We start from the raw sequence: 20,800 nt of genomic DNA on the forward strand, positions 1-20,800 counted from the left end.
ATAGATAACGATTGATTTATTGCATATTGCATGTTTTAATCTTTTTAAACTATCAACTACTACACTAGGATATTACTTTAAAAGTTAGGACTACAAACAGGGAAAAGAGAAAACCAAGATCTTCAAGGATTTGTGTGTGGCTCTGAAAAGAGCCGTTGTGGGTCGGTCCTTGGAGGACAGAAACATGATTCTGCCATGGATCTGCTCCCTCTGCAGGAAAGTGGATCATGAAGGAGTCTCCCAGCCAGAGAGCCTCTCTGGAAGAGTTGTTGGCAGCAACGATTTGAGGCCGTGCAGCGGCTCCTCTTCAGTTACCACAGCTTCACTCCCTGCAGGTTCCTGTGGTGCTGAGGACCTGATGAAGCTGTGAGGAGCACATGCTTCCCTCACATTCTGCTCCACAACCTCTGGGTGGACTTCATCCAGGCCTTGATACTGATACCTCTGCACAGAAAGCATCCAAGAGGCATTCTTCAAAACCAGCCCGGCTGGGGAGAGGTTGTAGTTACAGATGCACCTCTCTCTGGGAAGGAGGCACCCAGGGAATGATTGCATGAAGTCCTTTTTCAGCCACAAAGACACTGGGACTCATTGGAGACAGATAATCTCAGGAATGGGGGTTCTTTAAACAAATATATTTAAATGTTCATTCATTCATTCGTTTTCTTAACCGTTTTATCCCTTTCGGGGTCACGGGGCTGCCGGAGCCTATCCCGGCCACTTGTGGGCGAAGGCAGGGGGGGACACCCTGAACAAGTTGCCAGTTTGTTGCAGGGTAGAATGTCCTCACTCACACACCCATTCACTCCCGCATTCACACCTATGTTCAATTTAGAGTTGCCAATTAACCTATGAAGCATGTTTTTGGATGGTGGGAGGAAGCCGGAGACCCCGGAGAGAACCCACGCATGCACGGGGAGAACATGCAAACTCCACACAGAAAGGCCCCCCACTGATGTTCTGTTTTTCATGTCCCCCAGCCGGGACTTGAACCAGGGGCCTTCTTGCTGTGAGGCAAGAGCGCTAACCACTGCGCCACCGTGCAGCCCCTATTTATTTAAATGTTTGTTTTTAAAATTGGCTGTCTGTTAGGCAGCCTGTTGCCTAAATTAACCTTTTGGAAGGCCCTTAACCTGACGGGTTCCAGGAACCCTCTTTGGTTTTCTATTGTAGCTCTGTGTTGGTGGAACCTGCTGGTCTTTTCTCTGACGTTAGAAGTTTCCTCCAACACAAACTGATTTGGTTTTGGAGCAAGAAAGTGATCTGCAGCAGCTCTGGCTGGATCCTGTAGAGGACGCCTCAAAGCAGCATTCAGAAATTCAAACATCAAACATGCCACATGCTTAGATCCTGGGGGGTGGGGGGCTTGTGGCGGTTTGCTAAAAAATGACATCACTGTGACATCAGACATGTCACATGCTTAGAGCCTGTGGGGAGGTGGGGGCTTGTGGCGGTTTGCTAAAAATAGACATCACTGTGACATCAGACATGTCACATGCTTAGAGACAGTTACATGACATCAGACATGTACGCATCATCATCTTTAGTCCTTAAATAGACCCCAGAAAGCATTCTTTCTCATTGCCCGTTTGGTTTTACCAGTGAGCACACGTTCTGTTCCCCAGCTACTAGAAGCCTTGCATTCCCGTCAAGCGTCTTCCACTTCCCCTGAGGAACACGCAGTTTTTTTTCTCATATCACAAAAAACTGCATCTATTTTACTTTTGACGAGGACATTTTCAATATTTTCATAACTCTAAAGAAAATCACTGAAAATGTTCTTACGCCGTCTCAGAGACTCTGGGGTTGAGGAGAGCTCCCTCAAACAGAATCTCTCTGATCTGGAAACTAAAGTCCAGGAAATCACTTCAATGACCAGCCAGCTGCAAACCCTCGCCGCTGAGCTGGAAGGCAAGAAAAGCCTCAGAGGAGCCTACGCTGGACTTTCCCAGGCAAAGAAATCAGCCTCCAAACTTGCCAAGCAGCTGGAAAAAGACTTGCAACGTGTCACCAAGAAAATCCAGGCCCAAAAACCCCTGGAGGACCGTTGCAAGAAACAGCAGCAAAAAATTAATCTCCTGACTGAGAGCAATGCCAACCTCAAGGCAAATCTTCAGGAGCTCCAGATGAGAGTCTGGGATCCTGAAGAGTTGTCCAGTGAGTTAAAGAAAACCAAGCTCACAGTCAAAGCTCTAAGTCAGGAGAACCAAGAGCTGCAGAAAGAGGTTCAAAGGGTCCAAACCACCATCGTGGCTCTAGAACCTCAAGAAAAGCTGCTGAAAGAGACTAGAGACCACCTCCAAACACTGCAGGAGAAAAACCTTGATCTTCAGAACCAGCTGAAAAACCTCCAGAGACATCATGAGGAGGAGGCAGCACTGAAACAACATTATGCCTCCAGCCTGGACCAAACCAAGTTTCTGGAGGAGCAGAACTCCATCCTGGACTCTGAAATCCTTCATCTTACTCTGCAGTGTGAGGAGGCTAAACCATGGATTCAGCACTTCCACGAGGTCACCACTGACCTCCAGGGACTGAAACAAGCCAATTCTGAACTCATGGAAAAACGGGACCACCTTAAAAAGGAGCAGGAACAAGTCTCCAAAAGAAAACAAGAGTATCTCCAAGCAAAAACACATTCCCTTCATCTGGAAAAGCAAAAGGAAAACATTTCTAAAGAAGTCAAAGACCTCCAGGAGAACCTTAAAAAAGAGCAAGGACAAGTCTTCCAATTGGAAAAACAACATTTCAAAGCAAAATCTGAAGTTCTGAAATGGGAAAAGGAAAAGCAAAATATCATCAAAGAAATGGAAGAAATTCAGGAGAAACGGAAAAACCTGGCTGAAGGAAAAGACAAATTGGCTGCAATAAAAGCCAATCAGAGAACCGCCATCGACGAAAAGAAAGCGCTCACCTCCAAGCTAACGGCCCAAAGAGTGGCGCTCTACAAAGAAAAGGCAGGCTTCCGTGGAGACAATGGCTTTTCTGCTGACCTTCTGGAACACAAGTGCAAAGAGGAAACTGATCGCCTCCAGGCTCAGCAAGAACAAAATGCTGTTCTACAAGAAGTGCTTTTGGAGATCCAGAAAAAAGTTGAGAAAGACTCTGAAATGACTCTCCAGTTCTCCTCTCTGAAAGATGAAAAAAAGGCTCTGGAGAGAGAAGTCAACAGCCTCAAGCAAGCGATCATGATGCTGTCTCAGGAATATAAGGACTTCAGGCAGAAGGCTGAACACTTAGCTAGGATAGACAAAGCCTCAAAGTACGCAGAACAACCACCCAACGCTGTTTTGAGGCCCCCAAGAGCTCCAGCCAGAGCTGCCGTTCCTGTGTTGGAGGAACCTCCTGCCATGACAGAAAACACCAACAGGTTCCACCAACAAAGAGCTGCACTCAGAAACCATCAGGGTGCCGTACCAAAGAGGGTTCCAGGAACCCGGAGGGTCTAGGACATTCAAGAAGGCTAATTATGGGGTGGCAGTGGCTCAGGCTCAGGGACGGCGGCTTGATCCCTGCTACCCCAGTCATCCGCCCTAGTAACCTTGGGCAAGACACTTCACCCTCCCTGCCTCCAGTGTGGAACCGCTGTTGTGTGTGTGTATGAATGTCCCGGTGATGGTCAGGGGGGGCCGTTGGCGCGAATTGGCAGCCACACCTCTGTCAGTCTGCCCCAGGAAAGCTGTGGCCCCATCAGTAGATACCATCACCAAGAGTGAATGAATAATGGACACATTGTAAGCACTTTCAGCGTCTGGAAAAGTGCAAATTAATATAGTCCATTATTATTATAATTATAATTTAGGCCGTCCTGATTTAAAAAAAAATACAAAACAATGTTGTCTATAAATTATTTTCTTGATTAACATTCTAACTGCTGACTGCTAATAGCCTATTGTGGGGCGTGAACTGAGTGAAATAGACGTAAATAAATTCCAGTTTAGGGTCTGAGCTTAATGTAAATTTGACGTAAAGTAAAGAAAAATTTTGTTTTAAGAAATATAGTGTGTATATGTGTGTGAGTGGGAATATCTCACATGCTGAGAATTCCAACCTAAAGCGGTTGTGGCTCAACTCCTGATCAGTGGAGGTCCTAGACCATATTTATGCACCCCACTGCCTGCTGCCCCCGCGACCCCGTCCCACATGAGTGGAAGAAGATGGATGGATGGATGGATAGTTAGTTGTCTGGAAGTGTTTTTTTTCTCTGCACAAATCTCTATGTGAATAAATTGTTTGTGCATGGGGTTCTCTCCGGGTGCTCCGGCTTTCCCTAGGTTCTAAAAAAGACTTTTTTTGTGAATTAGATTTTTACAGACTGTTAAAGCCATATGGTCCTTGAAGTCAGTGACTCTGGGCCATGATAACAAAAATAATCATTAAAAATAAAGAAAAAAATACATGAATAACAATAAAATAATAAAAACTAAAAATAATAAACCATGAATAATAAAAAATAATAATAATACATTATTAAAAATGAAAATAATAATAATAATACATTAACAATAACATAATAATAATACATGAATAAAAAGATTTATACTAAAATACCAATAAAACAAAGAAATAAACAATAAATAAATGAATAAATAAATAAATAAATAATAAGTAAATAAATAAGTAAATAAATAAATAATAAGTAAATAAATAAGTAAATAAATAAATAAAAATATAAATAAATAAATAAATAAATAAATAAATAAATAAATAAATAAATAAATAGATAAATAAATAAATATCAGTCACCAAACTATACAGATAATGAACCAAATTAAAGCCTGGCAGTCGTGTGGGTTTTCTCCGAGTCCTCCGGTTTCCCCACACAAATTGTTAGTGATTGGCTAGTGACTGATAAATATCCCCTCCCTGAATCGCCACCTTATCGTGGTGGAGGGGTTTGCGTGCCCGAATGATCCCTGGAGCCGGTAGCTGGATGGTGTTTCACCTCAAACCCGTCCTGGGAAACGGGCCAGACTAAGGGCGATTCAGACAAAAACCTGTTCATTACTAGATCCACTTACTCCCCCCAATAAGAGTTACCAGGTCCCCACACTGGAGCAAGACTAGTTAGTTCTTGTCTGGTGGCTTTGAAGAGCTCTGGTGCAGTGGACAGTGGGGCAGTGGACAGTGGGGTAGTGGACATCAAGCATGTTGTCCTGATGGCCCCCCAAAGCAAATGAACTTTTCTCTGTGTCTTTGTGGCAGATGAGGCCTTCCCACAGCAGAGACACCCGATGCAGTCATTCCCTGGATGCCTCCTTTCCCGATAGAGGTGCATCTTGAACTACGACCTATTACCAGCCCGGCTGTTTGTGGAAAAAATGCCTTCTGGATGCTCTCTGCACAGTGGAGTCCGTATTGCCGTCTGACCTAGAATCCAGAGCAGAATGTGAAGTTCTGGTGTTCTGCACAGCTTCATCAGGTCCTCAGCGCCACAGGAACCTGCAGTGATGAGGCTGTGGCAACTGAAGAGGAGCCGCTGCACAGGATAAAATAGGCTGCTGCCAACAGAGAGGCTCTCCAGCTGAGAAATTCCTTCATGATCCACTTTCCTGCAGAGGGAGCAGACCCATGGCAGCTCCACAATCGTGTTTTCTGTCCTCCAAGGACTAACCTACAACGGCTCTTTTGAGAGCCACCCACAAAACCTTGAAGAGCTTGATTCTCTCTTTTCCACATTTTTTACCTAAAACTTTTAAAGTACTACATTAGTTGAAAAGGTAAGAGATTAAAACAGGGTAAATAGTACATTTCGACTGGAGCAGAACTGCCTTCTTCCTCGTAAAATCACAATGCTGTAGGTGCAGGATGCTGGCCGGTAACGCTCAAGCAAAAACATATGGGGAAATGACAAAAAATCGAGTCTAGGTCTCAAAATCCTTGCACGACGTAAATGTAATTCTCTACGAATTAATGCAGCCTCCTCGTCTATTGAGTCCTCCAACAAAGGACAAGCCATTCTTGTCACTTAGACTGTCTCTGTGTGACGAAAATTTGGGCAATGAAGGTTAAAGCGAAAAATACCGCTTCGTCTTTAAAAAGGGGAGGGGACCGGCAGAAACCTTGAGTTTAGACAATAAAACCTGCTCCCGACCAGGTTAGGTTCACAGAGTAAGTAACCATGGACACTGACTCCGAGTATAAGTTACCTCTCTTTCAGAAACGGGTTTGACTTACTCTGTTTACTCTGGTTTAACAAACCTCCCATTCTGAAACAGAAAACCCAGGGTTTCCCTGATTTCAGGGTTAACGCACTCAGAGTTTACACTTAACCTCCTTTCTGAAACAGGCCCCATGAGTGTAGAGGTGCTTAAGTGGCTGCTAGCATGTTAGTTTGGGTCATCGATGTATATTTTGATTGAGAAAGTGACTATTTGCACATAAGTTTCTAAATTCGGGTGGCCATCTAAGTCCGGAGAACTAAGAACTGCAGAATGGATGGACGGATGGATGGATGGATGGAACTTTTGAGTGTTTTAGTGTCAAACTTTTTATAAAGTGGCTTTAAAGTCATTTTAAATCATAGTGAGTCACAGAAATCACAAACAACATGAACTTTTAAAAGTCATGTAAAAAGTGGAAATTGTCCTTATACAAACATATAAACACGCTTTCCTTTAAATTCCAAAATATTCCACACAAATATGAACATCAGACAAAAAACAAAGCAGCTGCACCCCCTAGTGACCAAAAGAAGTCACTACAAGCAACAAGTTACACAAACTGAAGGCAAACTTTACACATTACAGCTCTGCTGGCTGGGTGTAGGACTGCTGCACAAGAAACCTTGGTTTGCTTCCCAGAGGAGGCAAACCTGCTAAAAATCTAAAAAAGCTCAAATCAACCCGTCCCACTTTCTCTCTGGGTCTCCCTGTACCTTGATAATACAGGGTTGCATCAGAAGGAGCATCTACCTTACAAACTCTCTGCCAAACCACCTGTGTGAATCAGTGAAAGCTGATTCACTGTGGTGACCCCTGATGGGATGTGGCAAAAGGTGAACAACAGAAGGAAATCAAATCTGGCAACAACCTGCAGGACTAGAAATGGTGGATTTCATGCACAAAAAGTTTTAGATTCTCTCTATCAGTAAAAGCTCTGGTCTCCAGCTCTGGTCCTCATAGGATTCTCTTATTGCTGCTTTTTGGCTTTGTAGAGAATTATTAATATTTTTAATTAAATAATGAGTCTGTTTTGGTTAATTTGTTCTAGTTCACTAAGTTTAGTGATTTTTGTTCAGATTTCTAACAAGTCAGATGACAGCAAAATGATGGTAAAAGTTTTAATCTACTGTCAGAGTGGTTTATGATTGGAATAAGCTTAAAGCTTATTTTCTTATCTTCTGCTGCACATCAGTGTCTAGTTACAATTCAAAGACAAAATTTGAAACACAGGCAATGGACAAAGAGAGGTTAAATGGTTTAGTGACTGTTGATAACGTCAAAAGTCCGGCCCGGGATGCCGTCTGGTCCTGCAGCTTTCCAGGTTTCGTATCTCTCAGGCTTCCTGTCACCTCATAATCCTGGAGGATGAGTAGAGCATTGGTGTTGGTGCTGTAAATGGTAAATGGCGTATACTTGTATAGCACTTTTCTACCTACAAGGACAAAGCGCTTTTACAGTCACACACACATTCACACACTGGTGGTGGCTCCGCTGCCAAACACAGGCGCCCTCCTACCACCAGCTGTGGGGGTGTGGTGGCAGTAGTTAAAGGGAGGTTTCAAAGCGGACAAAGAATCTGTTCAATTCTTCTGCTGCTGCTCTGCTGCTGTGGGAGGGGTTGAACTCTGGCTCTTGTAGTTGGTTAAGGCTTGTAAATAAATTTATTTATTTAGTATCTTTGAGGAAACGCTTCTCCACATTTCCACACATGAAGAGAAACTACGTTTTTTAATCTGATGAAAGAATCTGCAGATTATCTTTCAAATGGCAAAATCACACACAAAAAAAAGTTTGAAAAGAACAAATTTTTGGGAAAAAAAACAGTATAGATAACGATTGATTTATTGCATATTGCATGTTTTAATCTTTTTGCACTATCAACTACTACACTAGGATATTACTTTAAAAGTTAGGACTATAAACAGTGAAAAGAGAAAACCAAGATCTTCAAGGATTTGTGTGTGGCTCTGAAAAGAGCCGTTGTGGGTCGGTCCTTGGAGGACAGAAACATGATTCTGCCATGGATCTGCTCCCTCTGCAGGAAAGTGGATCATGAAGGAGTCTCCCAGCCAGAGAGCCTCTCTGGAAGAGTTGTTGGCAGCAACGATTTGAGGCCGTGCAGCGGCTCCTCTTCAGTTACCACAGCTTCACTCCCTGCAGGTTCCTGTGGTGCTGAGGACCTGATGAAGCTGTGAGGAGCACATGCTTCCCTCACATTCTGCTCCACAACCTCTGGGTGGACTTCATCCAGGCCTTGATACTGACACCTCTGCACAGAAAGCATCCAAGAGGCATTCTTCAAAACCAGCCCGGCTGGGGAGAGGTTGTAGTTACAGATGCACCTCTCTCTGGGAAGGAGGCACCCAGGGAATGATTGCATGAAGTCCTTTTTCAGCCACAAAGACACTGGGACTCATTGGAGACAGATAATCTCAGGGATTCCTGAGTTGGGGGTTCTTTAAACAAATATATTTAAATGTTTGTTTTTAAAAATGGCTGTCTGTTAGGCAGCCTGTTGCCTAAATTAACCTTTTGGAAGGCCCTTAACCTGCCGGGTTCCAGGAACCCTCTTTGGTTTTCTATTGTAGCTCTGTGTTGGTGGAACCTGCTGGTCTTTTCTCTTACGTTAGAAGTTTCCTCCAACACAAACTGATCTGGTTTTGGAGCAAGAAAGTGATCTGCAGCAGCTCTGGCTGGAGCCTGTAGAGGACGCCTCAAAGCAGCATTCAGAAATTCAAACATCAAACATGCCACATGCATTGAGCCTGGGGGGGGGGGGGGGGGGGGTCTTGTGACGGTTTGCCAAAAAATGACATCACTGTGACATCAGACATGTCACATGCTTAGAGCCTGTGGGGAGGTGGGGGCTTGTGGCGGTTTGCTAAAAAATGACATCACTGTGACATCAGACATGTCACATGCTTAGAGACAGTTACATGACATCAGACATGTACGCATCATCATCTTTAGTCCTTAAATAGACCCCAGAAAGCATTCTTTCTCATTGCCCGTTTGGTTTTACCAGTGAGCACACGTTCTGTTCCCCAGCTACTAGAAGCCTTGCATTCCCGTCAAGTGTCTTCCACTTCCACTGAGGAACACGCAGTTTTTTTTCTCATATCACAAAAAACTGCATCTATTTTACTTTTGACGAGGACATTTTCAATATTTTCATAACTCTAAAGAAAATCACTGAAAATGTTCTTACGCCGTCTCAGAGACTCTGGGGTTGAGGAGAGCTCCCTCAAACAGAATCTCTCTGATCTAGAAACTAAAGTCCAGGAAATCACTTCAATGACCAGCCAGCTGCAAACCCTCGCCGCTGAGCTGGAAGGCAAGAAAAGCCTCAGAGGAGCCTACGCTGGACTTTCCCAGGCAAAGAAATCAGCCTCCAAACTTGCCAAGCAGCTGGAAAAAGACTTGCAACGTGTCACCAAGAAAATCCAGGCCCAAAAACCCCTGGAGGACCGTTGCAAGAAACAGCAGCAAAAAATTCATCTCCTGACTGAGAGCAACGCCAACCTCAAGGCAAATCTTCAGGAGCTCCAGATGAGAGTCTGGGATCCTGAAGAGTTGTCCAGTGAGTTAAAGAAAACCAAGCTCACAGCCAAAGCTCTAAGTCAGGAGAACCAAGAGCTGCAGAAAGAGGTTCAAAGGGTCCAAACCACCATCGTGGCTCTAGAACCTCAAGAAAAGCTGCTGAAAGAGACTAGAGACCACCTCCAAACACTGCAGGAGAAAAACCTTGATCTTCAGAACCAGCTGAAAGACCTCCAGAGACATCATGAGGAGGAGGCAGCACTGAAACAACATTATGCCTCCATCCTGGACCAAACCAAGTTTCTGGAGGAGCAGAACTCCATCCTGGACTCTGAAATCCTTCATCTTACTCTGCAGTGTGAGGAGGCTAAACCATGGATTCAGCACTTCCACGAGGTCACCACTGACCTCCAGGGACTGAAACAAGCCAATTCTGAACTCATGGAAAAACGGGACCACCTTAAAAAGGAGCAGGAACAAGTCTCCAAAAGAAAACAAGAGTATCTCCAAGCAAAAACACATTCCCTTCATCTGGAAAAGCAAAAGGAAAACATTTCTAAAGAAGTCAAAGACCTCCAGGAGAACCTTAAAAAAGAGCAAGGACAAGTCTTCCACTTGGAAAAACAACATTTCAAAGCAAAATCTGAGGTTCTGAAATGGGAAAAGGAAAAGCAAAATATCATCAAAGAAATGGAAGAAATTCAGGAAAAACGGAAAAACCTGGCTGAAGGAAAAGACAAATTGGCTGCAATAAAAGCCAATCAGAAAACCGCCATCGACGAAAAGAAAGCGCTCACCTCCAAGCTAACGGCCCAAAGAGTGGCGCTCTACAAAGAAAAGGCAGGCTTCCGTGGAGACAATGGCTTTTCTGCTGACCTTCTGGAACACAAGTGCAAAGAGGAAACTGATCGCCTCCAGGCTCAACAAGAACAAAATGCTGTTCTACAAGAAGTGCTTTTGGAGATCCAGAAAAAAGTTGAGAAAGACTCTGAAATGACTCTCCAGTTCTCCTCTCTGAAAGATGAAAAAAAGGCTCTGGAGAGAGAAGTCAACAGCCTCAAGCAAGAGATCATGATGCTGTCTCAGGAATATAAGGACTTCAGGCAGAAGGCTGAACACTTAGCTAGGATAGACAAAGCCTCAAAGTACGCAGAACAACCACCCAACGCTGTTTTGAGGCCCCCAAGAGCTTCAGCCAGAGCTGCCGTTCCTGTGTTGGAGGAACCTCCTGCCATGACAGAAAACACCAACAGGTTCCACCAACAAAGAGCTGCACTCAGAAACCATCAGGGTGCCGTACCAAAGAGGGTTCCAGGAACCCGGAGGGTCTAGGACATTCAAGAAGGCTAATTATGGGGTGGCAGTGGCTCAGGCTCAGGGACGGCGGCTTGATCCCTGCTACCCCAGTCATCCGCCCTAGTAACCTTGGGCAAGACACTTCACCCTCCCTGCCTCCAGTGTGGAACCGCTGTTGTGTGTGTGTATGAATGTCCCGGTGATGGTCAGGGGGGGCCGTTGGCGCGAATTGGCAGCCACACCTCTGTCAGTCTGCCCCAGGAAAGCTGTGGCCCCATCAGTAGATACCATCACCAAGAGTGAATGAATAATGGACACATTGTAAGCACTTTCAGCGTCTGGAAAAGTGCAAATTAATTTAGTCCATTATTATTATAATTATAATTTAGGCCGTCCTGATTTAAAAAAAATATACAAAAAAATGTTGTCTATAAATTATTTTCTTGATTAACATTCTAACTGCTGACTGCTAATAGCCTATTGTGGGACGTGAACTGAGTGAAAAAGACGTAAATAAATTCCAGTTCAGGGTGTGAGCTTAATGTAAATTTTACGTAAAGTAAAGAAAAAAAATTGTTTTAATAAATATAGTGTGTATGTGTGTGTGAGTGGAAATATCTCACGTGCTGAGAATTCCAACCTAAAGCGGTTGTGGCTCAACTCCTGATCAGTGGAGGTCCTAGACCATATTTATGCGCCCCACTGCACTGCTGCTCCAGCGACCCCGTCCCACATGAGTGGAAGAAGATGGATGAATGGATAGTTAGTTGTCTGGAAGTGTTTTTTTTTTTCTGCACAAATCTCTATGTGAATAAAATGTTTGTGCATGGGGTTCTCTCCGGGTGCTCCGGCTTTCCCTAGGTTCTAAAAAAGACTTTTTTTGTGAATTAGATTTTTACAGGCTGTTAAAGCCATTAGGTCTTTGAAGTCAGTGACTCTGGGCCATGATAACAAAAATAATAATTAAAAATAAAGAATAAAATACATGAATAACAATAAAATAATAAAAACTAAAAATAATAAACCATGAATAATAAAAAATAATAATAATACATTATTAAAAATGAAAATAATAATAATAATACATTAACAATAAAATAATAATAATACATGAATAATAATATTTATACTAAAATAACAATAAACAAAGAAATAAACAATAAATAAATAAATGAATAAATAAATAAATAAATAGATAAATAATAAATAAATGAAGGAATAAATAAATGAAGGAATACATAAATAAATAAATAAATAAATAAATACATAAATAAATAAATAAATATCAGTCACCAAACTATACAGATAATGAACCAAATTAAAGCCTGGCAGTCGTGTGGGTTTTCTCCGAGTCCTCCGGTTTCCCCACACAAATTGTTAGTGATTGGCTAGTGACTGATAAATATCCCCTCCCTGAATCGCCACCTTATCGTGGTGGAGGGGTTTGCGTGCCCGAATGATCCCTGGAGCCGGTAGCTGGATGGTGTTCCACCTCAAACCCGTCCTGGGAAACGGGCCAGACTAAGGGCGATTCAGACAAAAACCTGTTCATTACTAGATCCACTTACTCCCCCCAATAAGAGTCACCAGGTCCCCACACTGGAGCAAGACTAGTTAGTTCTTGTCTGGAGGCTTTGAAGAGCTCTGGTGCAGTGGACAGTGGGGCAGTGGACAGTGGGGTAGTGGACATCAAGCATGTTGTCCTGATGGCCCCCCAAAGCAAATGAACTTTTCTCTGTGTCTTTGTGGCAGATGAGGCCTTCCCACTGCAGAGACACCCGATGCAGTCATTCCCTGGACGCCTCCTTTCCCGATAGAGGTGCATCTTGAACTACGACCTATCACCAGCCCGGCTGTTTGTGGAAAAAATGCCTTCTGGATGCTCTCTGCACAGTGGAGTCCGTATTGCCGTCTGACCTAGAATCCAGAGCAGAATGTGAAGTTCTGGTGTTCTGCAGAGCTTCATCAGGTCCTCAGCGCCACAGGAACCTGCAGTGATGAGGCTGTGGCAACTGAAGAGGAGCCGCTGCACAGGATAAAATAGGCTGCTGCCAACAGAGAGGCTCTCCAGCTGAGAAATTCCTTCATGATCCACTTTCCTGCAGAGGGAGCAGACCCATGGCAGCTCCACAATCGTGTTTTCTGTCCTCCAAGGACTAACCTACAACGGCTCTTTTGAGAGCCACCCACAAAACCTTGAAGAGCTTGATTCTCTCTTTTCCACATTTTTTACCTAAAACTTTTAAAGTACTACATTAGTTGAAAAGGTAAGAGATTAAAACAGGGTAAATAGTACATTTCGACTGGAGCAGAACTGCCTTCTTCCTCGTAAAATCACAATGCTGTAGGTGCAGGATGCTGGCCGGTAACGCTCAAGCAAAAACATATGGGGAAATGACAAAAAATCGAGTCTAGGTCTCTGGTCAAGATAACTTTTTAAATAGCGTAAGGTGTGAAATAAAAAATGGCGATATTTAGGTGTACTTTTGAAGTGTTATTCCTGGTGTAATTGCATGAAATGCTGCATAGTGTACAGAACCGATCTGGGGGGAAAATGCATTTAACGTCGGTAATGTTTAGAGGACTTTTTTGTTAACCTTCCCCTCTTGCAAACGTTTGTCAGTTTAATATGAATACATGCGATTGTGTTTCTAAAAGTGAACTTTTGTCTACCCTTGTATTGATCAAGTGGTATAGGTTCATATGGGATTGAGAAAGTAAGCAGTACTAGCAAATTGTGTTTCCAAAAAGTAATTGTTACATTAATCTAATTCAATGTCCCTGATTTCATTTTCATGTAGATGCAATCCTGCAGGAATTAAAAGAACATGGCAGCAGCTAAAAATGAAGTATAAAAACATAATTCAATCAGGTCAAATTTGAGCATGTCATGGATGTAGGCTTTGTTGACAATATTTGACATGTGAAACATCTACATAGCAATACATATCTAATGTTATTTTCATTGTATATATGTTATATATATGTCATATATATATATGACTGCAACGAAAAACGGTAACGCTCAAGCAAAAACATATGGGGAAATGACAAAAAATCGAGTCTAGGTCTCAAAATCCTCGCACGACGTAAATGTAATTCTCTACGAATTAATGCAGCCTCCTCGTCTATTGAGTCCTCCAACAAAGGACAAGCCATTCTTGTCACTTAGACCGTCTCTGTGTGACGGAAATATGGGCAATGAAGGTTAAAGCGAGAAATACCGCTTCGTCTTTAAAAAGGGGAGGGGACCGGCAGAAACCTTGAGTTTAGACAATAAAACCTGCTCCCGACCAGGTTAGGTTCACAGAGTAAGTAACCATGGACACTGACTCCGAGTATAAGTTACCTCTCTTTCAGAAACAGGTTTGACTTACTCTGTTTACTCTGGTTTAACAAACCTCCCATTCTGAAACGGAAAACCCAGGGTTTCCCTGATTTCAGGGTTAACGCACTCAGAGTTTACACTTAACCTCCTTTCTGAAACAGGCCCCATGAGTGTAGAGGTGCTTAAGTGGCTGCTAGCATGTTAGTTTGGGTCATCGATGTATATTTTGATTGAGAAAGTGACTATTTGCACATAAGTTTCTAAATTCGGGTGGCCATCTAAGTCCGGAGAACTAAGAACTGCAGAATGGATGGACGGATGGATGGATGGATGGAACTTTTGAGTGTTTTAGTGTCAAACTTTTTATAAAGTGGCTTTAAAGTCATTTTAAATCATAGTGAGTCACAGAAATCACAAACAATATGAACTTTTAAAAGTCATGTAAAAAGTGGAAATTGTCCTCATACAAACATATAAACACGCTTTCCTTTAAATTCCAAAATATTCCACACAAGTATGAAAATCAGACAAAAAACAAAGCAGCTGCACCCCCTAGTGACCAAAAGAAGTCACTACAAGCAACAAGTTACACAAACTGAAGGCAAACTTTACACATTACAGCTCTGCTGGCTGGGTGTAGGACTGCTGCACAAGAAACCTTGGTTTGCTTCCCAGAGGAGGCAAACCTGCTAAAAAGCTAAAAAAGCTCAAATCAACCCGTCCCACTTTCTCTCTGGGTCTCCCTGTACCTTGATAATACAGGGTTGCATCAGAAGGAGCATCTACCTTACAAACTCTCTGCCAAACCACCTGTGTGAATCAGTGAAAGCTGATTCACTGTGGTGACCCCTGATGGGAAGTGGCAAAAGGTGAACAACAGAAGGAAATCAAATCTGGCAACAACCTGCAGGACTAGAAATGGTGGATTTCATGCACAAAAAGTTTTAGATTCTCTTTATCAGTAAAAGCTCTGGTCTCCAGCTCTGGTCCTCATAGGATTCTCCTATTGCTGCTTTTTTGGCTTTGTAGAGAATAATTAATATTTTTAATTAAATAATGAGTCTGTTTTGGTTAATTTGTTCTAGTTCACTAAGTTTAGTGATTTTTTTTCAGATTTCTAACAGGTCAGATGACAGCAAAATGATGGTAAAAGTTTTAATCTACTGTCAGAGTGGTTTATGATTGGAATAAGCTTAAAGCTTATTTTCTTATCTTCTGCTGCACATCAGTGTCTAGTTACAATTCAAAGACAAGGTTTGGAACACAGGCAATGGAAAAAGAGAGGTTAAACGGTTTAGTGACTGTTGATAACGTCAAAAGTCCGGCCCGGGATGCCGTCTGGTCCTGCAGCTTTCCTGGTTTCGTATCTCTCAGGCTTCCTGTCACCTCATAATCCTGGAGGATGAGTAGAGCATTGGTGTTGGTGCTGTAAATGGTAAATGGCGTATACTTGTATAGCGCTTTTCTACCTACAAGGACAAAGCGCTTTTACAGTCACACACACATTCACACACTGGTGGTGGCTCCGCTGCCAAACACAGGCGCCCTCCTACCACCAGCTGTAGGGGTGTGGTAACAGTAGTTAAAGGGAGGTTTCAAAGCGGACAAAGAATCTGTTCAATTCTTCTGCTGCTGCTCTGCTGCTGTGGGAGGGGTTGAACTCTGGCTCTTGTAGTTGGTTAAGGCTTGTAAATAAATTTATTTATTTAGTATCTTTGAGGAAACTCTTCTCCACATTTCCACACATGAAGAGAAACTACGTTTTTTAATCTGATAAAAGAATCTGCAGATTATCTTTCAAATGGCAAAATCACACACAAAAAAAAGTTTGAAAAGAACAAATTTTTGGGAAAAAAACAGTATAGATAACGATTGATTTATTGCATATTGCATGTTTTAATCTTTTTGAACTATCAACTACTACACTAGGATATTACTTTAAAAGTTAGGACTATAAACAGTGAAAAGAGAAAACCAAGATCTTCAAGGATTTGTGTGTGGCTCTGAAAAGAGCCGTTGTGGGTCGGTCCTTGGAGGACAGAAACATGATTCTGCCATGGATCTGCTCCCTCTGCAGGAAAGTGGATCACGAAGGAGTCTCCCAGCCAGAGAGCCTCTCTGGAAGAGTTGTTGGCAGCAACGATTTGAGGCCGTGCAGCGGCTCCTCTTCAGTTACCACAGCTTCACTCCCTGCAGGTTCCTGTGGTGCTGAGGACCTGATGAAGCTGTGAGGAGCACATGCTTCCCTCACATTCTGCTCCACAACCTCTGGGTGGACTTCATCCAGGCCTTGATACTGACACCTCTGCACAGAAAGCATCCAAGAGGCATTCTTCAAAACCAGCCCGGCTGGGGAGAGGTTGTAGTTACAGATGCACCTCTCTCTGGGAAGGAGGCACCCAGGGAATGATTGCATGAAGTCCTTTTTCAGCCACAAAGACACTGGGACTCATTGGAGACAGATAATCTCAGGGATTCCTGAGTTGGGGGTTCTTTAAACAAATATATTTAAATGTTCATTCATTCATTTTCTTAACCGTTTTATCCCTTTCGGGGTCACGGGGCTGCCGGAGCCTATCCCGGCCACTTGTGGGCGAAGGCAGGGGGGGACACCCTGAACAAGTTGCCAGTTTGTTGCAGGGTAGAATGTCCTCACTCACACACCCATTCACTCCCGCATTCACACCTATGGTCAATTTAGAGTTGCCAATTAACCTATGAAGCATGTTTTTGGATGGTGGGAGGAAGCCGGAGACCCCGGAGAGAACCCACGCATGCACGGGGAGAACATGCAAACTCCACACAGAAAGGCCCCCCACTGATGTTCTGTTTTTCATGTCCCCCAGCCGGGACTTGAACCAGGGGCCTTCTTGCTGTGAGGCAAGAGCGCTAACCACTGCGCCACCGTGCAGCCCCTATTTATTTATATGTTTGTTTTTAAAAATGGCTGTCTGTTAGGCAGCCTGTTGCCTAAATTAACCTTTTGGAAGGCCCTTAACCTGCCGGGTTCCAGGAACCCTCTTTGGTTTTCTATTGTAGCTCTGTGTTGGTGGAACCTGCTGGTCTTTTCTCTGACGTTAGAAGTTTCCTCCAACACAAACTGATTTGGTTTTGGGGGGGGGGCTTTAGCGGTTTGCTAAAAAATTACATCACTGTGACATCAGACATGTGACATGCTTAGAGCCTGTGGGGAGGTGGGGGCTTGTGGCGGTTTGACAAAAAATGACATCACTGTGACATCAGACATGTCACATGCTTAGAGACAGTTACATGACATCAGACATGTACGCATCATCATCTTTAGTCCTTAAATAGACCCCAGAAAGCATTCTTTCTCATTGCCCGTTTGGTTTTACCAGTGAGCACACGTTCTGTTCCCCAGCTACTAGAAGCCTTGCATTCCCGTCAAGCGTCTTCCACTTCCACTGAGGAACACGCAGTTTTTTTTCTCATATCACAAAAAACTGCATCTATTTTACTTTTGACGAGGACATTTTCAATATTTTCATAACTCTAAAGAAAATCACTGAAAATGTTCTTACGCCGTCTCAGAGACTCTGGGGTTGAGGAGAGCTCCCTCAAACAGAATCTCTCTGATCTGGAAACTAAAGTCCAGGAAATCACTTCAATGACCAGCCAGCTGCAAACCCTCGCCGCTGAGCTGGAAGGCAAGAAAAGCCTCAGAGGAGCCTACGCTGGACTTTCCCAGGCAAAGAAATCAGCCTCCAAACTTGCCAAGCAGCTGGAAAAAGACTTGCAACGTGTCACCAAGAAAATCCAGGCCCAAAAACCCCTGGAGGACCGTTGCAAGAAACAGCAGCAAAAAATTAATCTCCTGACTGAGAGCAATGCCAACCTCAAGGCAAATCTTCAGGAGCTCCAGATGAGAGTCTGGGATCCTGAAGAGTTGTCCAGTGAGTTAAAGAAAACCAAGCTCACAGTCAAAGCTCTAAGTCTGGAGAACCAAGAGCTGCAGAAAGAGGTTCAAAGGGTCCAAACCACCATCGTGGCTCTAGAACCTCAAGAAAAGCTGCTGAAAGAGACTAGAGACCACCTCCAAACACTGCAGGAGAAAAACCTTGATCTTCAGAACCAGCTGAAAAACCTCCAGAGACATCATGAGGAGGAGGCAGCACTGAAACAACATTATGCCTCCAGCCTGGACCAAACCAAGTTTCTGGAGGAGCAGAACTCCATCCTGGACTCTGAAATCCTTCATCTTACTCTGCAGTGTGAGGAGGCTAAACCATGGATTCAGCACTTCCACGAGGTCACCACTGACCTCCAGGGACTGAAACAAGCCAATTCTGAACTCATGGAAAAACGGGACCACCTTAAAAAGGAGCAGGAACAAGTCTCCAAAAGAAAACAAGAGTATCTCCAAGCAAAAACACATTCCCTTCATCTGGAAAAGCAAAAGGAAAACATTTCTAAAGAAGTCAAAGACCTCCAGGAGAACCTTAAAAAAGAGCAAGGACAAGTCTTCCACTTGGAAAAACAACATTTCAAAGGAAAATCTGAGGCTCTGAAATGGGAAAAGGAAAAGACAAATATCATCAAAGAAATGGAAGAAATTCAGGAGAAACGGAAAAACCTGGCTGAAGGAAAAGACAAATTGGCTGCAATAAAAGCCAATCAGAGAACCGCCATCGACGAAAAGAAAGCGCTCACCTCCAAGCTAACGGCCCAAAGAGTGGCGCTCTACAAAGAAAAGGCAGGCTTCCGTGGAGACAATGGCTTTTCTGCTGACCTTCTGGAACAGAAGTGCAAAGAGGAAACTGATCGCCTCCAGGCTCAGCAAGAACAAAATGCTGTTCTACAAGAAGTGCTTTTGGAGATCCAGAAAAAAGTTGAGAAAGACTCTGAAATGACTCTCCAGTTCTCCTCTCTGAAAGATGAAAAAAAGGCTCTGGAGAGAGAAGTCAACAGCCTCAAGCAAGCGATCATGATGCTGTCTCAGGAATATAAGGACTTCAGGCAGAAGGCTGAACACTTAGCTAGGATAGACAAAGCCTCAAAGTACGCAGAACAACCACCCAACGCTGTTTTGAGGCCCCCAAGAGCTCCAGCCAGAGCTGCCGTTCCTGTGTTGGAGGAACCTCCTGCCATGACAGAAAACACCAACAGGTTCCACCAACAAAGAGCTGCACTCAGAAACCATCAGGGTGCCGTACCAAAGAGGGTTCCAGGAACCCGGAGGGTCTAGGACATTCAAGAAGGCTAATTATGGGGTGGCAGTGGCTCAGGCTCAGGGACGGCGGCTCGATCCCTGCTACCCCAGTCATCCGCCCTAGTAACCTTGGGCAAGACACTTCACCCTCCCTGCCTCCAGTGTGGAACCGCTGTTGTGTGTGTGTATGAATGTCCCGGTGATGGTCAGGGGGGGCCGTTGGCGCGAATTGGCAGCCACACCTCTGTCAGTCTGCCCCAGGAAAGCTGTGGCCCCATCAGTAGATACCATCACCAAGAGTGAATGAATAATGGACACATTGTAAGCACTTTCAGCGTCTGGAAAAGTGCAAATTAATATAGTCCATTATTATTATAATTATAATTTAGGCCGTCCTGATTTAAAAAAAAATACAAAAATTTTTTGTCTTTGAATTATTTTCTTGATTAACATTCTAACTGCTGACTGCTAATAGCCGATTGTGGGGCGTGAACTGATTGAAAAAGACGTAAATAAATTCCAGTTCAGCGTGTGAGCTTAATGTAAATTTGACATAAAGTAAAGAAAAATTGTTTTAATAAATATAGTGTGTATATGTGTGTGAGTGGGAATATCTCACGTTCTGAGAATTCCAACCTAAAGCGGTTGTGGCTCAACACCTGATCAGTGGAGGTCCTAGACCATATTTATGCACCCCACTGCCTGCTGCCCCCGCGACCCCGTCCCACATGAGTGGAAGAAGATGGATGAATGGATGGATAGTTAGTTGTCTGGAAGTGTTTTTTTTCTCTGCACAAATCTCTATGTGAATAAATTGTTTGTGCATGGGGTTCTCTCCTGGTGCTCCGGCTTTCCCTAGGTTCTAAAAAAGACTTTTTTTGTGAATTAGATTTTTACAGACTGTTAAAGCCATATGGTCCTTGAAGTCAGTGACTGTGGGCCATGATAACAAAAATAATAATTAAAAATAAAGAATAAAATACATGAATAACAATAAAATAATAAAAACTAAAAATAATAAACCATGAATAATAAAATAAATAAATAATACATTATTAAAAATGAAAAAAAAGAAAAATAATACATTAACAATAAAATAATAATAATACATTAATAATAACAATTATACCAAAATAACAATAAACAAACAAATAAACAAATAAATAAATAAATAAATAGATAAATAAATAAATATCAGTCACCAAACTATACAGATAATGAACCAAATTAAAGCCTGGCAGTCCTGTGGGTTTTCTCCGAGTCCTCCGGTTTCCCCACACAAATTGTTAGTGATTGGCTTGT

The 20,800-nt window shown here is 43.2% G+C and overlaps 2 protein-coding genes across 2 annotated transcripts; both read left to right on the top strand.

The window, feature by feature from the left end:
• Positions 1 to 1,005: 1,005 nt before the first annotated feature.
• On the top strand, positions 1,006 to 20,462 carry LOC101167312 (myosin heavy chain, cardiac muscle isoform-like). Its single transcript, XM_023961893.1, has 3 exons — positions 1,006 to 3,443; positions 9,417 to 10,849; positions 17,848 to 20,462. Exons 1-3 carry the CDS (start codon positions 1,776 to 1,778, stop codon positions 19,532 to 19,534), a joined length of 4,788 nt encoding a protein of 1,595 aa, XP_023817661.1. The 5' UTR covers positions 1,006 to 1,775; the 3' UTR covers positions 19,535 to 20,462.
• Positions 8,974 to 11,782, top strand: LOC111948501 (involucrin-like). Its single transcript, XM_023961960.1, has one exon. It carries the CDS (start codon positions 9,363 to 9,365, stop codon positions 11,034 to 11,036), a length of 1,674 nt encoding a protein of 557 aa, XP_023817728.1. The 5' UTR covers positions 8,974 to 9,362; the 3' UTR covers positions 11,037 to 11,782.
• Positions 20,463 to 20,800: the final 338 nt, after the last annotated feature.

This window comes from Oryzias latipes, chromosome 13 (assembly GCF_002234675.1).
Source record: "Oryzias latipes chromosome 13, ASM223467v1".
Taxonomy (NCBI): Eukaryota; Metazoa; Chordata; class Actinopteri; order Beloniformes; family Adrianichthyidae; genus Oryzias; species Oryzias latipes.

Bases quoted from the DNA above. Each gene is read 5' to 3' on its own strand.
- LOC101167312 (XM_023961893.1), top strand. From the start codon at position 1,776: ATGTTCTTACGCCGTCTCAGAGACTCTGGGGTTGAGGAGAGCTCCCTC. The intron at 3,444-9,416 runs GTCTAGGACATT...TCCCTCAAACAG, and splicing joins GGGTTCCAGGAACCCGGAGG to AATCTCTCTGATCTAGAAAC. The intron at 10,850-17,847 runs GTACGCAGAACA...ATAACTCTAAAG, and splicing joins AGGATAGACAAAGCCTCAAA to AAAATCACTGAAAATGTTCT.
- LOC111948501 (XM_023961960.1), top strand. From the start codon at position 9,363: ATGTTCTTACGCCGTCTCAGAGACTCTGGGGTTGAGGAGAGCTCCCTC.